This window comes from Malurus melanocephalus, unplaced genomic scaffold (genome assembly GCF_030028575.1).
Source record: "Malurus melanocephalus ecotype Western Australia unplaced genomic scaffold, MMel_1.1 scaffold_135, whole genome shotgun sequence".
Taxonomy (NCBI): domain Eukaryota; kingdom Metazoa; phylum Chordata; class Aves; order Passeriformes; family Maluridae; genus Malurus; species Malurus melanocephalus.
This window is the reverse complement of record NW_026623367.1, coordinates 758,190-776,167: the sequence shown is the minus strand read 5'-3', so window position 1 is coordinate 776,167 and position 17,978 is coordinate 758,190. Positions and strand designations below refer to the sequence as shown.

Below are 17,978 nucleotides of genomic sequence, written 5' to 3'. Positions count from 1 at the left end.
CTTTGGTCCAAATAGAAAGTATTTAACTGCAGCTTGTCTGTAAAGCTGTCAATACAGCTGTGCTTTTTTTTTTGACAGAAGCTACTCGTTCCTTCTCAGAGAACTTACAGGAATAACCTGGTTTACACAGTTCCAGTTCAAATCCTGAACAAATCTGGTCCCTTCCTTCCAGTCCATATTTTCAGAGAACAACACAGGTTAGATAAAACAGGCGTGTCCAAGAGGCTGTGGGATGAGCAAACACAGGAGCAGCACAACCCCAGGATGAGAACCCCAGGGCTAGAAATGTGGGAAAGGCAAGACCAAWGCCTGCAAGGCAGAAACACCTTCACCTGCACTGCTCTGACAAGTCCCACCAATGCCTGTGTTGGTTTTGGCAGGGAATGTGATCCTGGGGAGGATTCCTCGAGGAACTGAGCATGATCAGGGCTTAGATGGGCTTTACCCTGCCCTGCTGAAGGTGCTCCTTTGGAATCAGGGTTTGTGCAAGTTCACACAGGAGTTCTGCTGATGCTSTCTCATGAGGAAAGGATGGGCTCTGTAGCAATACTGATCTGTTTGTGAGCAGCTTTTATTAATTGTGTTGAAAACTGCCAGGAAAATGGTTGAATTGTTTTCCTGGAGAGAGAGATTTGACTTGAATGCTTCCCCCCAGTATTGCAACATTGGAATCCGGAATGGAGCACTCYTCAATCCCCTCCCCACATGAATTCACTCTGTTCTAACTGCAAACATTAACCAAACAATGCTGCTCTTACCTCTCCGTTGAGAAAGCAGTACAGGACAGCCACCACAAATCCCTGGGGAAAGGACAGAACAGGCTTTTAGCACTACAGGCAAGGAGTGAGAGCAGATCCACTCAGCTTTCGAAGAAGAGATCACACAGTCACAGATTTGTTAAGGTGGGAAAAGATCTCTAAACCCAACCATTCCCCCAGCACAAAACCGTGCCCCCAAGTGCCACATCTGCACGTTTTTTGAACACTTCCAGATGTCAGATGTGCAGTGATGAGCATGTAGACGGGGATGTTAATCATTCCCCACTGAATGGCACTTGCTCAAAACCCCATCCTCCCTGGCCTCAGACATGTCAATAATGCATCAACTGAACTGAGGTGCTCATTTTTCTCCCTTAAGTACAAAAAAAAAAAAAAAAAGAAACCCAGAGAGACCAACAGAGGAACACACAGAGGAACATTTTCTCGTCATTCCTTAAAATGAGGATAGAAAATCTCCTACTGGGACTCCAGGGGGCAAAACATAAATTTATCTTCCATCCTGGCCAAGCTGGAATAAGCAGCTTTTCCTTAAAGGTACGAAAGCAATATGGGGCATGTCCAAAAAGAAACAGCTCATTGCCATGTTGAGCTKGTCACCCTTCTCTCTGATGACACACCTGGTGACAGACTGGTGGCCCCAAGGGTGGCTTACCTGGAACGAGCCAACCACGAGCTCAAAGACCAGCTTCACTTCTGCTTTGAAATTGTCAGGGAAGAAAGCAAACATGATGTAGTGGATGCCAAAGAGAGGGATCAGCAGCAGAGTGGACTTGGCCAGCCTCCTGTTGGAAAGACAAACATGAGTGATGAGGGGAGAGGGAGGAGGGTAAGGCGATGAAAAATCCTGCAGCTGGGCCCTGTGCTGYCCTGGAAACTTCATTTGCTGCAGCAGAAATTTGCTGATGACCCAGACTGGGATGGTGCARCCTGAATTTATGTGTTAAATTGCTTCAGGTGCCCTCAGGATGTGTGAAATGAGGCTTTTACCCCGAGGTTCTGRGAACATCCAGCCTTTCAGCAGCAAGGGAGCATCAGGGTGCTGCACAGCACACAGGGGGTGTTGAGATGCTCCTCACAGCTTGGAGCACCCTGATGGCCTGGGCTGGGGTGCAATGGCAYGTGAAGGGGGACCCTGAGCTGGGCACAGGCGCTGTGTGACAGTTCAGACTGACCAAGGGCCGTGCTGGGAGCAATTCCTGTTTCCAGCAGCTCTTGTATCAATAGATTTGTGTCTCCAGCTCAGGCAGAGCAATCAGCCCSAGGCCATTTCTCCTTGTCACACACACTGCAGCTGGCTGCTGATTTCAGACGTGGTGGCACCGTAAAATGTGACATCTTTATTCCCAGTAGCTCCACTGGAARTATTTCTTTCTCCCTTCTCTCCTCTTCCCTTCCCACGAGGTATCTTTTTTTAATCTCTACAGGCTAAATCATCATCTAGCAATGTCTTTGTTTGCCTGGGATTTTTGAAAATTACAGCTTCTGGGAGAAAAATGGTATGTTTGGCTGGGGATAATGACAGGCTATTGCACAATGAGTATCTCCAAAGGAGGGGGATGAACAGTGTTAGTGCTTAATGGCATCACGCTGGGTAATCAGGGGTCTAATTAGAAAGAGATGATAATGTATTAAATGTAATCATTACTAAAAAATAGCTGGCAGAAAGAAAATGAAATCAAGGACCTGAGGATGCTTATGGGGTTTGTCTCCCTCGGTCACTCGCATCTTGTGGCATCTCCCTCTCTCAAAGGCTTCAGTAGGAAATAAAGCAAAGGCTGGGATGTTGGAAATATTAATTCTTCCACCTGCAACCCCTTCACCTCCAAAGCCTCACCAGGCTCAGTCCTCTCAGGCCATCTCCATTGATTTGCCACCTGYACAAGCCTGCTGGGGAGGCTGATGTGGCAGCTTTGTGCAGAGGATGCTCATCCCTGTGTGTCCCAACCAACCTTTCCAGCTCTGCCTGGGCTGGCCCACAGACAGCTCCACACTGAGGCTGTGACTGGAGGCTGTGGCTCATCCCAGGCAAAAGCARAGCCTGCAAGAAGCTGAGGATTTTTATAGGAATTTGCCTTTCCCACATCCCTGCTCACAGGGATCCAAAATCTGCGTTCCCTCGGATGCCTTGCTCTGCCACAGGACTGTCACTGTCTGTGGTTACCCTCAGTGTCTCCTGTTCCTCACTCCCAGAAGCTCTGGCCAGTGGGGCCCACACTGCTGTCACCAAGCCCTAAATCCCCCAAATCCTGCCATATGAGAAAGTCACTCATTTTCCAAGTGATTATCAATAATATCCATATCAATAATGGCTTTGCAGAGATCTGTCCTCCCTCCCCAGTCTCTGAGGAACATCAGCCTAGAGGAGAAGATGTGATGCTGCCTTTGTGTACCACGTTCACAGAGATGCTGTTTGGAACCTCCAGTGGGTTAGAAAATGCTCTCCTGTCATTTCAGACAGCATTGGTGGCTTAATCACAGCATTTCCCCTCCTGTCTGGATTGTGGCAGTGAAAAGGACATAAATTCCAAACCTGGAGCCCCCTCCTCCAATTTGCACAACACCTCACACTGATCTCTTGCTCCCGACACCGAGTTTCCCCAGATACTGAGTTTTATGTTTTACTCTGGCATCAAGGCAAGGGCCCTGTGGTATTTCAAAGTCTCCACCATCTCAACACTGCAATCAGGAAGTCCATCTTGCCCAGTCACAGTGTAATTTTTCTCAGGAAGCTCAAGCCCAGTTCCCCATCTGCAGCATTAATGAGTGAGTCAGCAGCACACCTGAACTCCCAGCCTGCAGCTAAACTCAAACCTCTCAAACCTTTTGGAGCTGAGCAATGCTGTCAGCRTGTCAGCAGGCTGTGTTTGTAGAAAATAAGCAATATAAAATACACAAGAGAAGGAGGGAGAGATGCAAAYGAGACATCCAGGGTGCTGTTAGTTCAAAACAGATTTGTCTCAGATTCAGCAGGAGGAACCCACACAGAATCACAGAGTCATTTGGGTTGGGAAAGGCCTCCAAGACCATCGAGCCCAACCTGTGACTGATCCCCACCTTGTCCCCAGCCCAGAGCACTCAGTGCCACATCCAGGCCTTYCTTGGACACCTCCAGGGGTGGAGACTCCAAACCTCCCTGGRCAGCCCATCCCAAGGCTTAACAACCCTTTTGGTGAWGAAATTCSTCCTGRTGTCCAGCCAGAGCCTTCCCWGGCACAGTTTGATCTCATCCTGTCACTCATTGCCTGGGAGCAGAGCCTGACCCTCACCTGGTTCCAGCCTCCTTTCAGGGAGTTATAGAAAGCAAAAAGGTCACCCTGAGCCTTCTCTTCCCCAGCCTAAACACCTCCAGCTCCCTCAACATTTCATCAGCAGCCCTTTTTTGCTAAGAACTGTTGTCTCCTGCAGCAAACCCCAGGCTCTGGACCCCAGAACTCTCCACAGATTGCTGTCTAAAAGTAAAAATCTTAGGATTACACCAAGAACTCTCCCTGGTGGGAGTCAGCTTTCAGTTTCAAACTATTAATATTTGTTTCCATAGAAAAATGTGGTGTCTTCTACCTACTGAGGTCAACAGAGATTTCCAGTGCCCCAGGGAATGTTGTTGGTGGCCAGGTGACACTGTACAAGGGTACCAATCTCCCACAGGTCCTGTGCCCTCTGTGCCAGGTCCAAGCAAGCATTTAAAATGTCCTAAAATGTCTCATATGGCTTGGAAATATAAAGCTTTAAGGTCAGCTTGGATGGAGCTCYGAGCACCCAGSGACAGTGGGAGGTRTCCSTGCCCAGGGCAGGGGGTGGCACTGGATGGGCTTTAAGGTCCYTCCCAACCCAAAACATTGTGSGATTCCATGATTCTGTGAAGTGAGGAGCTGATTCACTCCCTGATGGAGCTGAGCAGCGTTTCCAGGTGGTGCAGGAAGGTGAGGAGCTGTGGATGTGAGACCAGTCCAGCAGAATCCCTGCCTGGGCAGGTCAGCAAGGCCAAGCCCGTGTTTCACCAACAGCTGCTCTTCCTTTGTTCACAAGGCACAAAGAGCATTCCTGGCAGCTCCCACCTCTCTGGAAAACGTGTYGTGAACCCAAAACCCAGCATGACCTCCGAGAAAATCTGGGAATAACTCTTGGGATGAGTCTGGCAGCAGGAGCCCACAGTGCCAGGATGCTGCTTAGGGCTRGAACATATTTCCATATGCTGATTTAATCTATGCACCTGCTGCAAACCTGGGGTGCAAAGATASAATTCCCAGCTGGAAATACAGAAGGGGAGGTGGCGGAAGGCACAGTCTGGTAATGCTGGTGTGTTGTGATGACAGAAAAGTAGGGAATTGGCTCCGGCTGCTGCCAGGAAAATTAAGGTCAAAAAGTGGCATTTCCCTCCGTAAATCTGAGAATMTCTCAAGGCAGATGAAATGAATAATTCACCATCACTAAAGAGAAAGGCTCAGTGTCAGGRCTGGGCAGGATTTAAGGAACATACTGTTATTGCTTTCCATCCTGAAGAAGAGCTGAGCTCAGATTTTTCAGGATACCCAAAAGCACAGCTCCCTCCGAAGACAAAGATTTATGAGCAGTGACCATGCAGACATTGGACATTTTTCATTTAATTCTTTTCTAGGAAACATTTTATAAATATCCAGGATCRCTGAAAAGCGAGGCCAGAACAGTGGGAAAAGTCAAAAATAATCTGGTCCGAACTTTTATTTTATTTGCATTGAAGCCAGAATAAATTCATGAAGATAAAAATTTCTTTCACTCTTAAAAAACTGCAGTTTAAGACCAGCCTTGGCTACTGAGAGAGATGCTGATCTCCCTTGCATGTTGTTCATTATATAAAGCCCCATTAAGGTCAACCTCATATCCCCAGAACAAAAGCATTAAGTCGAGTAAAACTTCAGAGACAGTGATCCTTCTCAGTAGTGAAGAGAAATGTATTGAATTAATCCAATCTCATTTGGAGATCTGCTTTAGGATAAGRAAAATTTGTCATGGATTCTATTGAATGTACTGATTTTCTAGATATTTCCTTATTTAAAACTGTGGGTCGGGGAAAAAAAAAGCCCATACGCTGTGGAGAGCAACTCTTTGTTTTCCTCATGGTCCTTCTGCCTTCAGAATCCAATAGATATTAAATATTCAAARAAAAATTGTATTTTGCTTCATGATCATTATTGTTATTCTTCTTTCTTCATCATTAATCCCAGGAGAAATCCCTCTCACCTGCCACAAACTGACATAAAACCTGCCCAGCTGTTTTAGCAAATGCTCCATTTCCTGATTTCTAATCTGCCTTATGCAATTTAAATTAATTGATTCTGATCAGTGCAGACAGAGGCAATCATGAGCTAAGACGCAATAATGACCCACCAAGCAGGCAAAAAGATTTCCCAAAAATCACAGGACAGGGTTGGAAAAAGTCTGGGACTTACGAGTATTGGCTGGTTTCATTGTGCCCAACATCTGGGGAATGCAGCTTCTGGACTAAGATTCGGATGATGCAGATGAAGAGGATGAAGTTCACCTGTCAGGGTGGGAAGAGAGAGGGGTAAACCATAAGGATTTTTTTTTAAAGTGACAAGAGCCCATCACTAGAGGGGAATTCCTTTCACTGGATTATTTCTGCCACGGAACGAGCTGCCGTTCAACGAGCCACGAGCTCGGGGCGGGGCTCACAGAAAACCGACACAGGATGGCATCTTGGGCCTGACATCAGCCTGCTTGGGACTTCGTGTCATACATCCCAAGTATGATGATGTCAAGCCCATAGAGCACAGCTCCGCACGACGTCCTGCAGCGCGCGGGAGTGCCGACGGCGGGGTGGGGYGCTGACACGGGACCGGCGCTGAGCGGGACCAACACCGACCGAGGCGCTGAGCCAGGGACACCAAACCACAGCACGAAGCAGAATCCACTCCAGAGGGCCTCTGCTCAGCCCTAGTGTGCTGCCTGGAGGCCTTGTGCAGCAAGGGATAGACCTCACCAGGACAGGGAGAGACGTTCCCTCCTGGGATGTTAGACCGGGGCAGTCTGGCTGATACCCAGATTTTGGGTGGTCCTTTTCACCACCAAAGTCCCACAGTGCTCCACCAACCTACTCAAGCAATGTGAGCCTTATTTGAGAGCCAAGGTGTGGAGCTGGGAATGGGAATGTCTTGATGGCATGAATAGAATGCAAATTACTCCCTTCAAGGTCCTATCCATTGWGTCATCATATTACTCACACAACACAGAACACACAAAACCAATGACAGGTTTCTGGGGACTTCGTTCAGTTTTAGTTTGRCCCACAACCCCTTTATTTATCCTTTCATGGTCAGTGAATGTGCAAATGATGCTGATCTTTAGAGGCCCAGCGGCTGGAAGGGATTGTGTTAAACCAGGCAAACTGATTCCCTGCAAAAATAGATTGGAARATTTCTTCCAGCAATTCCTACACTTATTTCAAGGTTAGGTGAATAAAAAAGACTTGAAGAACATCTCTCCAACAGACACTCTCTTTTCAAAGGCTGTGAATGATTGGATATTAATTGCATTTCTCAGTTATGATGCATTGCTTAATCACTTTTTATCTCTCCTGCCATTTATCACTGTTTCTATTTGTATTTATTTCCTCATAAAATGGTTTGTGTGTCAGATTTGGCTGCAAGTCAAATTTATTAGTTCAAACCATTATAATCTAGATCAATTACATGCATGACCATTGGTAACACACAAATTCCCTCAAGCACCTGCCATGGTCTGGAATTGCCTTCTTCACCCAAGCAACCTCAGAACACCTCAGAAGTGCAAGAAACTTCCTCTGATTTAAATCATTATCTTTGTGCATTTTTCTCTAAAACCTGCCTCTCTCACACAAGCTGCATCACGGAAAGTAAGGATGGAACAATTAAATACCGACTGTCCTCACTTGGAGTGGTCAAGAGAAAACACAGACTCAGAGCACTGAACTGTGCCTTATAGGCTTAGCAAAACCTTGGCATTCCATGATAGAAAATACAGGAATCAGGATACTGGAGAAGTTGTTAAAATTATTTTTTTTTCGGCCTATAGTATAATCAAAGGTGCTCAATGTGTTCTCAGGGCTTAACTATATATAAGATATATCTCATGTACCTCAAAGATCCTATACATCTTGTATTATATGTATTTCTTCCTTACACTGAGATATCAATTGCATTCCCATGGATCTGGAGGAAATGCTGTATTACTCCCTGGAGAAACCTGCTGCACATCAGATAGTGCCTATCTGCCCTTTCTGTGTGAGAGATTTATGGGATATCTRCTGAAGGAAAATCAGGAGCTGCTGGGTAAATTCTGTTTGGGGATGAGGAGAAGATTTATTGGCCAAAAGAAAATACAGACTCACTGATCCAAGGAGAATAATAGCRTGTATTTTTTGACTGAAAGCTCATCTCAGGAAAGGGAGAATACTATCTATAGCTTCCTAGGATGATATAAATATTTGGAGATGTGTCATTGAAGTGCTGTATTTTTTTTTCAGTGAGGTAAACAGAGCAAGATGTCATTATTGGAACTTGCAGTTTGGAATCCCTGTAAGACAAATGCTACAGGAAAAAAAAAAAAAGTCTTCTTGTAAAGGCCGTCAGGTAAATGGAATAAGAAGAATGTCTAAGGAAAGATTTGTTTTTAAAATAGATATATTTAGGGTTATTTTTGTTACTTTTTTTTTTCCCCTTCCCACCTCCTTTCCTTCATCTAAGAAAGTTCAAAGCTAAGTTTAACCCCAGTTCATGGATTTTAAGTTTTGGCTCCATGCCCAACAGAGTAATGTTCAACAAGAATGGAAATACCCAGAGTTCCTTGGAAGTGTCCTGGTTTCTATAGTAGGGATTGATCATATCCTGAGAATTAAAATCAATCGCTTCTGCTGATTTTTCTGGAAATCAGTCAAGCTTCTCTAGAGCTTACTCCAAAAATGTACAGCTGGAATGCAACTCCATACCGGATGCAAGAAGCAAATTCCTGAGRGAATTCATCTACTCCCTTTTAATCYAAGTAGAAWTTCATGGTAGGATTCATCTCATTTTACTTTGTAGTGTTGATGCTTGCAACTGAACGAATCATCCTGGTCAGCTCAGGGACACAAAACCACTCCTAGCCCAGTTCATCTGATGGAATTCAGGCACACACTCATTCATTAGGAAAAATGAGTCTTTCCTGGATCTCTCAGGAAAATTCCTCAACCTCCCTTGGTTACACACCCCGACGGCCACTCCACCGAGGAGGTGGAGGTGGTCAAAGCTGCATGGAGTGAGCTCCACCCTGGTGGCCTGGTCACACCAACGCTTCCCATGGTCAGTGCTAAAGGTGAAGTGTTTATCTGGAGGATGAATTTCTTCATCCCAAGGCAAATGTTCACTGTACAGTGGGATTTTTTCTGTCAGTGCATTTCTCCATGGACATTTACAGAAGATTTCTCAACACCCCTTCACCCCTCCCCACGTAGGACTAAAGATGGCTTTGCAGCCRGCAGAACGTGCTGATACTTTACCAAAATAGACACCAAAATAGGAGTTTTAATGATCCACCAGAATGGGGATTCCACTATTTCCTCCCAGCACCTAAAAAGAAACAAAGCCAGACTTAAAACACCAAGCACAGCAAGCAAGCAGGTCTGCACCCTTCTCAGCTTTTTCTAAAAGCCAAGTTTTGCTAGGCTGGGTTGTGTGAAGAGGACTAAACCTCATGTGCATGGACTGGGAATGGCAGCTTTAAGCACTGGGAGGTATCAGTTGTCCCAGAAATAATGCCAAGATTTTCCCCTTGGTCATGGAATGGGCTGAAGGTTTTTAGGCAGGGTGAATGTGGGAGAGGATGGTGCTTCTTTTAATTTCCCCTACACCAAGCTCTCCCACAGGGAAATTCTACTAAAACCACGAAAAATCAATCAAAATCTATGAAAAAAATCATCAGTGCTCTCCACCATCCTGGAAATGTGGTTTGATAAGCACAGAGCAACTGGCACAATCAGGGAAAAACCCGACCATGACCTTCTGAAAAAAATAACAGGATGGTGGGATTGGTCCCAGTAAATCCAGTGAGCTCCACCTGAGCTATGGATCGAGTTAGGAAAATCCATAGGGTCCAGGGTGGGATTTATTTAATACTGAAGCCAGCACCCCTCACCTGGAACTGCCTTCAAGGAGGAAACGAGAGAAAAGGGCTGATGTGGAAATGACTGGTATTTCTTGGGACAGATTTATCTGCACAGTCAGGTGTTCATAGAAGGTACATTTTTAGGAAAGCATTCATGGAAATGGGGCTGCTTTCATGTCAGGAATAGGTTAGTGGAGCCTCCTGTAGACAATTTCACCTAGATTCAGCTCCTGTAATTCCAAATGTCGGCAGTGCAGGCAGTAAGAGATGAAGAGAGGCATTTTTAGRGCACAGTTCCTGAGTCTTATTTTAGGCATCAGCTTTAGGATGATAAAAATTGCACTCCACGGACTAAACCTGTTCTAACTCCAGAGGGAGATGGAGCAAATTGCTCACATGCAGATGCTCATCGTTAGTGCATGCTGCCCTTTCATTTAGAATTAAAGTGGCCCTAATTATATCTAGTGCACTTCATTTTTTAAATAAATTGAGCCAGCCTGAATGAAGGTCACTTTAATCTGGGGTTARAATGTTTAAATGGAGGCTTGATGTTGTTTAACCAATCATACATAATTAGGGTTTATTTAATCCAGATTAATTTCCTGTAATTTTTCTCTGCAGGTAATGAAAAAAAATCTAAGTTAAACATTAATATATCGTGTAAAATCATTCTCTGATTTACTCAGCACAGAGGGAGGGTTTAAAAGCCCCCAGAAAATACAAATGAGGTGGTATTTTTTATTAAGAATTGTTGGAGCTGAGCAGGGATACATAGTAAGAAAAGCTGGTGTCCAGAATGGTTAAATCCTCCTGTCTCTGTGTCATTGGGGAGGCTATTTATTAACAGAGTAAATAAGGTCAGTTTTATGCAGATAGAGTGAAACCATAAAGGAAGTGAGGAGCCCTCAGGAAATGTGCTGGCATGACTATAAATCAAAAATGCAATGAGAAATCTGAGTTGCTTCTCGTACCGAAAAAAGGGCAAATCAGGACACATTTGGAGGGGAAGAATGCATGGGAGAAAATGGAGTTAACTCCAGGATGCTAATGCAAGAAGTGAGGGAATGCACACTGAGGACAGAATCAGCACTTGGTTCTGCATCTCTCTGGGATGTTTTCCTATAAAACCCTTTCCAATTACTGCAGCTCGACCGCCTGAATAAAAGCAAGAATGAGGATTTCAGGATCAAATCCTCTTTACTTGCACATATCCTTGGATAACTCTGCTATCTGCCTCATTTTCTTAGCTGCATTCTATCTGCTCCTTATATAAAATACCAAAGGCTGCTGCCARGTTAAAAAAGATGAGGAATAGATCCTAAATCTTGCTTGAGAAAAAAAAAAAATCGAATTTTTAGCCTTTTTCTGTGGGAGAGAATTTGATGTGTTTGTTAATTCCCGGTTCAGCGTCAATTCTGCAGGAGGCAAAASTCTGCTCTGAGCAGGGGGCCAAATGAAACCAGCCAGGTCCACTCACAAATTCCCTGYAAATATCCTGACCAAGGCTCTGTGGAGCAGAGAGGGTGAGTGACTGGCCTGAAGTGACATTTCAGGGAGACTTTGGAGCATTTCCAGGTTTCTAGATGTGGAGGGAGAGGTTCCACCGCTGCTGGGTTTTGGGTWACTGAGGCTGCAGGGCTTTCCTTGGCCATAAAGGAAAGCAGAATTATAAAGGAAAGATAATCGAGTCCACAGGCTTACCCAACGTCGAAAAAATAAATCCTGACAATAGTCCAGGCAGTGATGAACACAGAGGGGGCTCCTGAGGAGAGAAGAGATGGTGTTACTGCCAGAAATCACAATCAAATGATTATCTGGTTTCATTACCAGATTATTTAAAATCTGCCTAATTTTCTCAGGGTTGTTCTCCCTCGATCTCCATCTCTCCTGAGTGACTGAGGGGATGCCTTCCTCAGGACTGGGAAAATGCTTCACCTTTTCAACTCTCACACTACCTTTCCCTCCCTCTGGCCAGGCAARATCAGCATCCTGTAACTGCTCCCAGCACTCTGATATTCCTGTTGCAGTGCTTATAAAAAACTTCAAATGGTGAAATTCAAGGAATAGGGAACACTTCAGAGTTCTGCAGTGTGGACACCTGCCCCTGAGATGGTCACCACAGGCTGCCTTTAGCATCAAGGGGCAGAACAATGTGCTTCTCACACACAGGYCATGCAGCTCCTGGAAATATTTGATTTAGAAAAAGAAATATGAAATATCCCTGGGCTACTCTAGCTCCAAAGGGAGCCTGCAGTGCCAGGGTCACACCCAGATGTGTGTGGCTGGCCAGGTGAAGCTGCCTCTGCTCCTCAYTCCATGATCTGCCACCCCAGGGTGGTCTTGTCCCATCCTTGTGGTGGCTCTTTTCTCTGTCTCTGGTCTTTGGCTGCACTGAGGTTGGAAATACTCCAGGAAGAACACAATTCTCTGCTCTGTGTTACTCACAGATTGTCTGTGGTTCATTATCAGTGGTTTCCAAGCGCAGTGGTGCTAAAACGGGTAAGAACTGTAATTAATGCATCCAGATTATTAATTCATGCATAATTCCAGATCCATCCCTGATGCTCTTGCAAATGATGGATGACTGAAAGGCCAAGAGTTCCCTCAAGCACCTGCCATGGTCTGGAATTGCCCTTCTTCACCTAAGCAACCTCAGAACACCTCAGGAGCGCAAGAAACTTCCTCTGATTTAAATCGTGAATCCGAGCATAGCCCCTGGTACTTTCAGTGGAATTTACTCCATGGATAATTGATCAAATCCCAAGTCCAGACACATCCCTGGACATGGCACAATTTCATTTTTTCTTCTCAAGATTCTTCCCTGTCCTAATGAATTCTCAGTTTCAGCTATTGAGAGCATGCAGTAGAAAGTTATTGCTTACTTAAATACAAATCCTCAACTAAATGGCATAAAGGGGAAAAAAAAGATCTCTTGTTCCTTTTTGGAGAAATAAAAKAAGTTGATCTGGTAGGATTAATTTGCATAAGTTAGCAGTTCAGTTGTGACTTACTTTGTGAAGAGCTTAATCCTCTCTTCCTTGCCATTTGTCTTATTCTATTTTGTTCTGCTCTATTTATTATTTTATTTTATTTTATTTTATATTACTGATATTTTATTTTTCTTTTTATTTTTATTTGATGTGTTTGAGACCGGATTTACATAAAAGCTGGAGAAATCAATGAAGCATTGAGCAGAAGGTTATCAGCATTGGCACACAAGTGATGGGATCTTAGTGCAGCTGCCTGGCCTGAATTCAGAAAAACACAGACAGAGGGATGGACTGCAGGGTCTGCTTCAGTCCAGGAGTTCTGCTCTGCTGGGATCCAACCTTACAATTTCAGCTCAATGMATGAGATCAACTTTGGGAYCCCACTCAGGATCGAAGAATCCCTTCTGGATATCCAGTCTAAATCTACTCTCTTTCAGTTTGAAGCCATTCCCTGTGTCCTGTCCCTCCATCCCTTGTCCCCAGTCCCTCTCCAGCTCTCCTGGAGCCCCTTTAGGCCCTGCAAGGGGCTCTGAGYTCTCCCTGGATCCTTCCCTTCTCCAAGTGAACATTCCCAGCTCCCCCAGCCTGGCTCCAGGGCAGAGGGGCTCCAGCCCTTGGAGCAGCTCWGTGGCCTCCTCTGGAGTTTCTCCAACAGCTCCACATCATTCTCATGCTGGGGACCCCACAGGTGGATGCAGCTCTGAGAGTGGGGTCTGACAAGCACAGTGGAGAGGGGGAGAATCACCCCGCTCATCCTGCTGGTCAYGTTTCTTTTGACACAGCCCAGGACACAGCTGGGATTTTGGGCACAATTTGGGCTCATGTCCAGCCTCTCATCCACCAGCAGCCTTCAAATCCTTCTCAGGACTTAGTGGGGCTGGGTGCTGTATTTTACATGTCTGCCCCACCTGAATCCTCAGGGATCTGTGCTAAATTCCTGCTGAAAATGCCCATCATGATCCCCTCCCTGCACCCCGTTCGCAGCAGACACGTACCCCAGCCGATCAGGATGTACCACCAGAAATATTTCCTCTCCGAGAAGAAGGAGATGACCAGCAGGGTGTGGAGGTACAGCCCTTCCACCAGCAGCCAGAAGAAGTTGGCCATGACACAGTAYTGGAAGAAAACCATCATGGCCTTGCAGCCAACCTGGAAGAGAAGAAATGAACAGCAGTGAACCGCAGTGCATTCCTGCAGGAAAGGCACCAAACCTTCAGGAAACCTTACTCTGGGTGTGCCTTTGGGATTGCTTTGTGCAKYACCTCAAGTGCTTATGGAAGGAGTYGCAAGGTGAAATTCYAAGTCTGCATAAAGTTGCTCCTCAGTTATGAAAAGAAGGACTGGGATATGTATTTTAAAAATAAAGGACAAGAAGGAGAAGCAGGGTAAGCACGCAAAAGCGTGCACAGCTTTTATTGCACTGAAAGGGCAGATATTTGAAAAGAGAAGATGAATTGTTTCTCTTCAGGAAATGAATAATTAAACACAGCARCTTGCTGTGTGGAGATTTCACTGCAGCACAGGTAATGGGAGCAGTTCTCTTACCAAAGAAAGAAATTAAAATGGAAATTTCTGACACTTAGAAGAAATTTCTGACACTTTGCACTCGCCACATCATTGCACATCCTTGAGGCGTTGACTCTGTAATTGCCCTGTTGACTTCAGTGAGTCTGCCTGGCCCCTTGAGGGCCAGTTTTTAGTTACAACACAGATATGGTTAAGAGGCGTAAAATAAAATAAAAAAATAAAATTAAAAAATAAAATTAAAAAATAAAATTAAAAAATAAAATTAAATTTAAAAAATTAAATACCTTGGTATTTAATGGGATTTCAGGTGTACACCCTGATAAAATGGAAAAAAAAACTGCTGGAAAATGTACACTGTGTATAATATGTATATAAGTTTTATAGATTTTACAAATTAGCATATTTATTTAGAATTTTCCAATAAGAAACTTAATAAATGAAGTAATGTATTCTCATTTTAAAGAACCTTATCTGGGATGAGGCTGGAGTTCAGTTTACACAATATGTTCTAGAGACAATGTTTCAGCCAAGGCTGGAACGGGGTGCAGTTATTCTCTACTGGAGATATTTAATCTCTCTGCCTAGAAGAACCCCTAAATTAAATTAGAATATTAAGTTATCAGAATTATAAATATGTAAATTAATGGTATAAGGAATATATGAAAAGCATACAAAAATGTTTAAAATAATATATAAAATATATTTTAAAAGTATATTAAAACAAAAGGAAAAAATCATCAGRCATCAGGGTGACACCCTGCACCTTYTGGGGCAAGCATTTGCTCTCAGTCTCTGGTTAGTGGCCCTTCCCTGGTGTCCTGCATTTGTGGAACATTGAATTTAGAGCAATAATTTGCACCAGTGACAAGTTCCCATTTCCCTCCCTACTCCCCTCCTGCTGAAAACAGTTGCTGTGAAACACTGATTAAAAGGAGAAATATGGAAAGTGCCTCTTTGAGCAGTTGCTACCACCCCTGGAATTTTTGGTTTTACCTGGAGAAAAGACACCAAAAATGGCTCTGTGCACCATTTTGAGTGCATGACATTAATGTCTTGCAGACAGGGGTCCTCCTTGGCATGGGGATGTTCTGCCCTGGAACAGAGTTAGATGCACTGCCCCGTCTCTAAAATTAAATAATGACATTTTTCCMCTGGGCCTGCTGCTATTGCCTCAAGTGGGTAAGTTTAAAGCAGATATTTCTGTGAGAGGAACAGTTTCATAATTGTGGATTCCACTGAATCCTCTCTGACAGMCAACTCAGCAGCACATTTGGAAAACAGCCATTCCTGCCTTTTGGGACACCTTATTCCACAAAGCACTCAGTAATGGGTCTCCACCTTCCTGATTGATCAAATTCAGCCTCAGAGTGGCTGCTACAGTGCTGGAGAATAAAATCCTCCATTATGTAAGGTAYCTCATCCTTCAGATGACAGACACTGGGCAGAGATGAGCCACTAYACCTCAAGAATTTATTTTTTTTACATGAAGAGCAGACCTCACAATGTGTCACTGTTGAAAGACTAACATGGGCAATTTTCAGGACAGCCATTTTCAACAGGAAAAGCTGAATTACATCATTGCTTTTCTACTCTCTTTCTTCCACTAGCTCATCCACAGCCTATTTCCCTGTGTTTCTTCAGCACTCTTGCCCTGCTCATGTCCCCACGAGATGTGGCAGTGAGATGTGGTTTTTTACTCAATTAAAAAAAAAAAAAATTATTGCAGAAGTTTGCTTGAGGATGGGGCCTGTCTTAGACCTGCTCAAGGGCTTTCAAGAGAAAGGCAAAGAGAAGGGACACAAGGGTGCGAACAGGAAAACTGAGACCCAGCCCTGCCAGGTTTCTTCCTGTGCCCAGTGGCACTTCATACTTTCAAACAATGTTAGTCCTGGGGGAAAACAGCTTTCTCTGTATTTTCTAGGTGGATCAGCTGGTCACTGCATCCRTTTTATGACCCACCTATAAAAATGCAGCTCAGGTGCTGGAGACAGTAATTAACTCAGAGCTGAATCTGCACTAAATACACATATACCATTCTCCTCAATGCCAGTAACTCTGCTCATTCATAACTCCTAAAYGCTSTCAGTCTGGAGCWGCTGCTGAATTTTTTGAGCTCTGTMYAAGMAGCTTGGTTGGACAGAGTTGGTCTGAGGTTTCGAGGGAGGTACATACACACACAAACACCACAGAASATGATCAGGCTCCTGTGAATGCAATAAAACTCTACAAAAAATGTAAATCAACTCCTCAGAAACCCAACACAAGCTTCCCTTGCCTTCTTTGTGGGGACATGGTGTACGTTATGGAGTAGGGGACAAGTTACAGATTTAGGACTTGGGACCAGGAAAGATTTACCCCAAAGGAGTACCAAAGGGCACTTAAATGATTGATACTACTCACAGCTGGACTGGGAATACTGGAGTCCCATTGCCCTAAACACAGGAATCCCCATARTAAGACCAGGCCTGTCCTCTCCCTTTATAGAACCACAGAACAGATTGAGTTTAAGGGATCTTTTAAAGGTCCTATCTGCTGTGTGACCAATCCTGTGCAGACCCCGTGCCCGCTCCTTGTACCCATAAACTCCACAGCTTCCTGCGGGGTGGAAGGTTTGGGGCAGGACACCAAGACATGTTTAAATCAGAATAAAGCCATGTTGAAGCCATCCTATGCATTCCTGGGCAATAATGCTGCTCCTGGCATTATTTATGAAGTTGGGACAGTGCCTCCAGCAAAAGCTTGGGCTCAGATTTTCCTCAATCAATCAATCAATCAATCAATCAATCAATTAGGAAACCTGGAGACTTTAAAATTGCCTTTAAGGTTCTTCTTTAAGTCTGCTGCCTGGGCTACCACCACTGCTGCAGGATTTACACTGTGATTTCTGCAGGTCTCTTCCACAGGGAATGATGAAAATGCATTTTCCCAGGGACAGATTTATCCCACACCTTTGTTTTATGTCACCCAGAAGACATGACCCGTGGGCAGGGTTGCTGACTGACCCACTGCATTTGCCCACAGCAACAGCTGAGCTTCTCCCCAGCTTGGTTCAAGAGGCTTCCTAGATTTTAATTCAAAGCTTTTCATAGATCCCAGTCATGACCTGGAAGATGGGATAGCACTGGGCAGGTATGGCCTGCTTTGGAGATGCTGAAWTTAAGGATTTCCAGCACAGGGATTGTCCCAACCCTACATCTCCATAATGGTAGTTCCACTTTAGACACTCATAATTGTTATTAAATTCAGGGATTATCAATCATGAGCTGTCCCCACTCCAACTCTTCTGTTGAGATGTCCACCTAAACCAAAGCGTGATGAAATCTGTAATGATGATCCAAAAGCTGAATAATTGCTCTGCTTGTAAGGTTACACAGTATGATTAATTCCCCATTATCACTATCTCAGCACCGGAATTCATATGAGTGACAAATTCTCAATCATTTTATAATTTCACTGCTCTGTCCATGGCTAAATGTGGCCTGTTAATTTCTGTGCATGGGGCATGGAGATGTCAGGATGGACTCAGCTTCCAAACACGCCCTTTCAAGAGAAAGAGAAAGAGAAAGAG

General features: G+C 44.5%; 1 protein-coding gene across 1 annotated transcript in view; it reads right to left on the bottom strand.

Annotated features, from left to right (window-relative positions):
- Positions 1-17,978, bottom strand: part of VIPR1 (vasoactive intestinal peptide receptor 1) — a 99,658-nt gene that overhangs the window by 3,388 nt on the left and 78,292 nt on the right. The window contains exons 7-12 of the mRNA XM_057370875.1: positions 13,879-14,032; positions 11,595-11,655; positions 9,289-9,358; positions 6,206-6,297; positions 1,432-1,561; positions 759-800 (exon numbers count right to left, since the gene is read on the bottom strand). Of these exons, the coding sequence (XP_057226858.1) occupies positions 759-800; positions 1,432-1,561; positions 6,206-6,297; positions 9,289-9,358; positions 11,595-11,655; positions 13,879-14,032 (549 nt within the window). The remainder of the gene's footprint in view (positions 1-758; positions 801-1,431; positions 1,562-6,205; positions 6,298-9,288; positions 9,359-11,594; positions 11,656-13,878; positions 14,033-17,978) is intronic.